Source organism: Aedes albopictus, chromosome 3 (assembly GCF_035046485.1).
Source record: "Aedes albopictus strain Foshan chromosome 3, AalbF5, whole genome shotgun sequence".
Classification (NCBI taxonomy): Eukaryota; Metazoa; Arthropoda; class Insecta; order Diptera; family Culicidae; genus Aedes; species Aedes albopictus.
The window spans coordinates 105,824,561-105,828,943 of record NC_085138.1 but is presented as its reverse complement, the minus strand read 5'-3'; the positions used below and the strand labels follow the sequence as shown (position 1 = coordinate 105,828,943).

At 41.9% G+C, this 4,383-nt stretch overlaps 1 protein-coding gene across 1 annotated transcript; it reads right to left on the bottom strand.

Moving 5' to 3' along the window:
- Window positions 1–574: 574 nt before the first annotated feature.
- On the bottom strand, window positions 575–3,010 carry LOC109416756 (zinc transporter 7). Its single transcript, XM_019690811.3, has 3 exons — window positions 2,825–3,010; window positions 2,306–2,594; window positions 575–1,970 (listed from the first exon to the last, which is right to left on the bottom strand). The coding sequence occupies exons 2-3, from the start codon at window positions 2,484–2,486 to the stop codon at window positions 1,015–1,017; spliced, it is 1,137 nt and encodes a 378-aa protein (XP_019546356.3). The 5' UTR covers window positions 2,487–2,594; window positions 2,825–3,010; the 3' UTR covers window positions 575–1,014.
- Window positions 3,011–4,383: the final 1,373 nt, after the last annotated feature.

Here is a 4,383-nt window from a genome sequence, read left to right as displayed (position 1 = left end):
ATCTTACTGAGTAAATCATCGGCATAAACGTTAAAATAATTGAAAATAGTGAGGATGATGAACCTGGGCTTGTTAGGGGAATATCTGTAAGTAAAAAGAAAATCGTGTTAATAACTGTTCCTTTGAATTCCACTAAGAATTTGCATCCTTTGACAGATACGTATTTCGACCTCAACTTCAGTGTCTCGATTTAGTTGTACTTAACATGATTTTTTTTACTTGAAAAAGTGAATTTTGTTGAAATTTCATAAAAATAGGGACTTTATAGTGACTGACCCTAAAATAGTGACCAAGTCACTAAATAGTGACTCGCTACTAGGCCTGAGAGCCATCTGACCGGTACAAGAAGATGTGAGCTAGGTGGGTCGATCAAGTCAGGCCTTAATATGACCGGTAAGGTAAGTAAAGGTAAGTATGCAAGACCGATGTTTTCCCGGTTTCCACACCCTTCGCTTAGTCAAAGTTGGTAAGGAGCACAGCAAGTTTAATTAGGTACGATAGATTTCAGCGAGTATCTTCTACTCGAAAGGAAGTTCTTTTATCGTTCTATGATTGATCTACCCAATCAGACAAGCATGGTTTCAACGTGGGGCTGATATCTACTGCTTCTCCAAAGAAACATAGTACAATAAAATTAGGTCCTTAATCTTTGTAACGCTTGTAAACGGACACAGTACAGCTAACCAAGAGGTTAGCAACTGAAAAAAATATCTTTAATTAAATATAGTTATGATGTACTGTCCATTCACTCAAAAAAAGTATAGGTACCTCGAAAGTAATAGAATATTGTGTGTTCAATTTTTACATCCGTTTTGCTCAAGTTTGTTTAGGGTCAAAATGCAAACTTTTACAAGTTTCTAGTGACCAGTTAGTACAGTTTCACGCGCTCATTCATTTAAGTAGAACCTAAATCGATGAAATAAGATCTTCGATAAAAACGAAGAAACAACACACGCGCAATCCTAGACAAATATGTACTTACTCGATTTCTCCTATCTCACACAACTTAACTTATCACATTGCGGCATAGTCGAGCTGAATGTAGATTTGCCGGACGCCGATCGCTTCGAAGATCATGCGCGTGTGCTGTACAACGTACCGAGGATCAACGTTCTTGGACACCTCCAACTTGATCGCCCCAACGTAAACATCACTGCATAGCGTCCAAAAGTGAGGTTCCTGAACGCTGTAGACTCCAGCCAGGCCCGTCACCTTCTGGTAGCACTGTGGCAGCATCCGATCCAAACTGACCGGCTGTCGCTGCATCAAAACCATTACGGATTCCCTGATCAAAGACAGAGTGCTCAGTCCGATTGTCAGGGCTATGAACATACTGCAGATCGGATCAGCCCTCATCCAACCGAACAGCTGCATCAGAACTGCCGAAATAATAACTCCCACCGATCCCAACGTATCGGCCAATATATGCAGGAACACTCCGCGCATAATCTGCGAGTTGTTCGAAGAGATCGATTGGTCCATATTGATCGATGCCGACCCGTGGCTATGCCCGTGATGATCATCTCCTCCGTGGCTGTGTCCATGGCCGTGATTATTAGCCAACAGGTGATGTGTGTCGCTGTGACCTCCATGGGAATGTCCATGCCCTCCACCGCCGCCGCCGCCGCCATGGCTATGGCCATGACCGCCACCGTGGCTGTGTCCATGACCACCATGCTGGAATGCATAAATGCCGACCAGATTGACCAGCAATCCCAGTACCGACACCACAAACAGGCGCTCGTGCTTAACCTCCGGCGGCTCAATGGCCCGTTCCACCGCCTCGGACATGATGAAAAATGCAATGAACAGCAGGAATAAACTGTTCACAAACCCTGCCAGCACTTCTGCCCGAACGTAGCCGTACGAGTATTTGTCGTTCGCCTTCCATTTGGTGATGACCGACGCGGCCAGTCCGGCCAACAGTCCCGTACAGTCGAAGAACATGTGGAATGAATCGGAAATAAGACCTGCGTTTGGAAAGAGAAACCAAGTAAATAAGTAAGAGACCTTAAAGTTATTATTTTCAAAATATTTCAACTAAACATAACAATATCAATAGATCTAGAGCAAATTGTATTGTTAATTATAGGAAAACTTTACTTCCAACGACATACATATGCAAAATGGTCATTGGCAGAGGCCTCAGTTAATAACACTGTGGAAGTGCTCATACAACACTGAAAAGCAGTCTTTATTCCAGTTGAGGCGTAACTTCAAAAGAAAACAGGAAATTATTTATATTCTGCTGGTCTTCCTAGTGATCCATAAAAGGCTTGCAATTAGACATTGAAATAAAACTCACCTAAACTGTTGGTCCATATTCCGTACATCAGCTCAACAAACGCAAAACTCAAATTAAGCAGCAGGAACAAAAACAGATTCCTCGAGTTCCGATCGGAAAAAATCAACCGGGTCAGGCTGTTTATTTTCTCCCGGACCTTGTACGTGAAGCCACGGGAATCTTTATGTGTAAGCGGAAGCATTTTGAATCGCTTTTCCTATCGTGTCTCCTCTTGTCCTAAATGCAAACCCCTTTCTGTTGTGTTTCGGGGAGATGACCGAAAAGCTTTTCAATCGTACTCGTTCGGAGCCTGAAATCATAAGAAACAATCATCTTGTTATCAACGAAATTAGATAATGAAACTAGATTTTTTCTTCTGAAAGATAAACAACGATTACAGTCATAATTACTGCGGGTTCTTCGTCATCAAGAGCACCGATGCCGATTATTGCATACGTGTTCGAGGTGAAGATGAAGATCCACCCAATATACCTTCCTTTAGAATAACGCAATTAAAATACAATTTCCGTCCCAATTTACCTGTTAGCCAGGATGCACAGTTGCTGTACTGCAAGCAACTATATGGATTCCATTTCTAAACACTCGATCAGCACTAGAACATCTCTTAAAACTCCATAATATCGAGCAAAAGAAAATTACAATCTGGAATTGAAAAACTTTTCGGCAGTCTCTGCGGTGTTGATTCGTTGTCACCTCTGATGGGCGATGGGCCGATGCCGCGATGACAGAAGTTTGACAACCGCAGTGGACCTGCGCCAAAGTTTGCGTTTCTTTGAATAGGCTTTTTCTTGTGGCATACCCGCGGCATACCTGATTATTTTAAGCCCATTCAAAAAATAGTTATTTATGTGACGAGTTGCAAAAAGTTGATTTTTTCAGCACGAGTCGTACATTTATCCAACGAGGCTTGCCGAGTTGGATAAATACGAAGAGTGCTGAAAAAATTGAGTTTTGCAACGAGTTCCATACAAAATTTTATGCAATGTTTTTTTCATTATGCAACCCATTTGAGTTGCATAATGTTCATAATGCAACTCAAATGAGTTGCATTATGAACATTATGCAACTATTTTTCATTATATAACTCATTTCAGTTGCATAATGAATCAGTTCGGAAAAATTGGCTATTATGATACCAAAATGAATTATATAAAATTGAAATTATGATACTGAATTGCATAAATATTTAAATGATATTGCTGACTGCACCCCAAATTGGACTGACACAATAGTGTGCACACACCTTCAAAGTGTGATTACAGCGCAGGGATACGTCGGATCGAATTGAGGTCTTCGGTGCACTTATTCCTTGTAAATGGAGGAATAAGTGCACCGAAGACGTCGAGACGATCCGAGGCAAATGTGCACTTTTATCACACTTTTTAGGCGTACCATAAAAAGTGTGATACAGTCGGAACCCGCTCGTTGAGCCACAACCTACACCCAACCAACGAATTCGATTCGCTAAGTTGGGTGAAGTGACAACAGCACAAGGAGCGTGCGCATTTTTTTTAAATCATGTTTGAGTTGGAAGCAAAAAGGAAACATTTTCAATTTGTTTTACATTTAGAGCAAAACTGATACGTTTTGCAAGATACATATATGGCCAATGCGAGAAATAATTATTTTCACCCATTTTCAGTCGGTAAAGTGAAAATATCAGCGGACCCGCATGCGGCAAGGTAGGCCTACTGCTCATCTTTTGCGAGTGTGTTAGTGTGACTGGCAACGCGACCAGAAGCCTAGTCGAATCCTGCTTGGAAATCGGTTTGTTTTGTCGATGGGGGTGGCCCGCGAAATCGCATTGTGTTGTTTGGGAAGGCCCGCTCGATGCATGTTAGGTAGGCGTAGTTTGTTCGAGTTTGACGTGCCTACCCAAGTAACCAGTAAGCCGTAAAAATTGGCATCAAGTCGGTTCTATAGTCGATAATAGAACAGGGCTAACAGAGCTAGAAGAAATTATATTCTCCAATAGAGCTGCTTCAAAGCCACATTTGGCGAATTATTCGGTTGATATACGGCCAACTCTAATCTTTCGTACCGAGTCTCTGACAAGAAATCTGTCAAAACTGGGACAA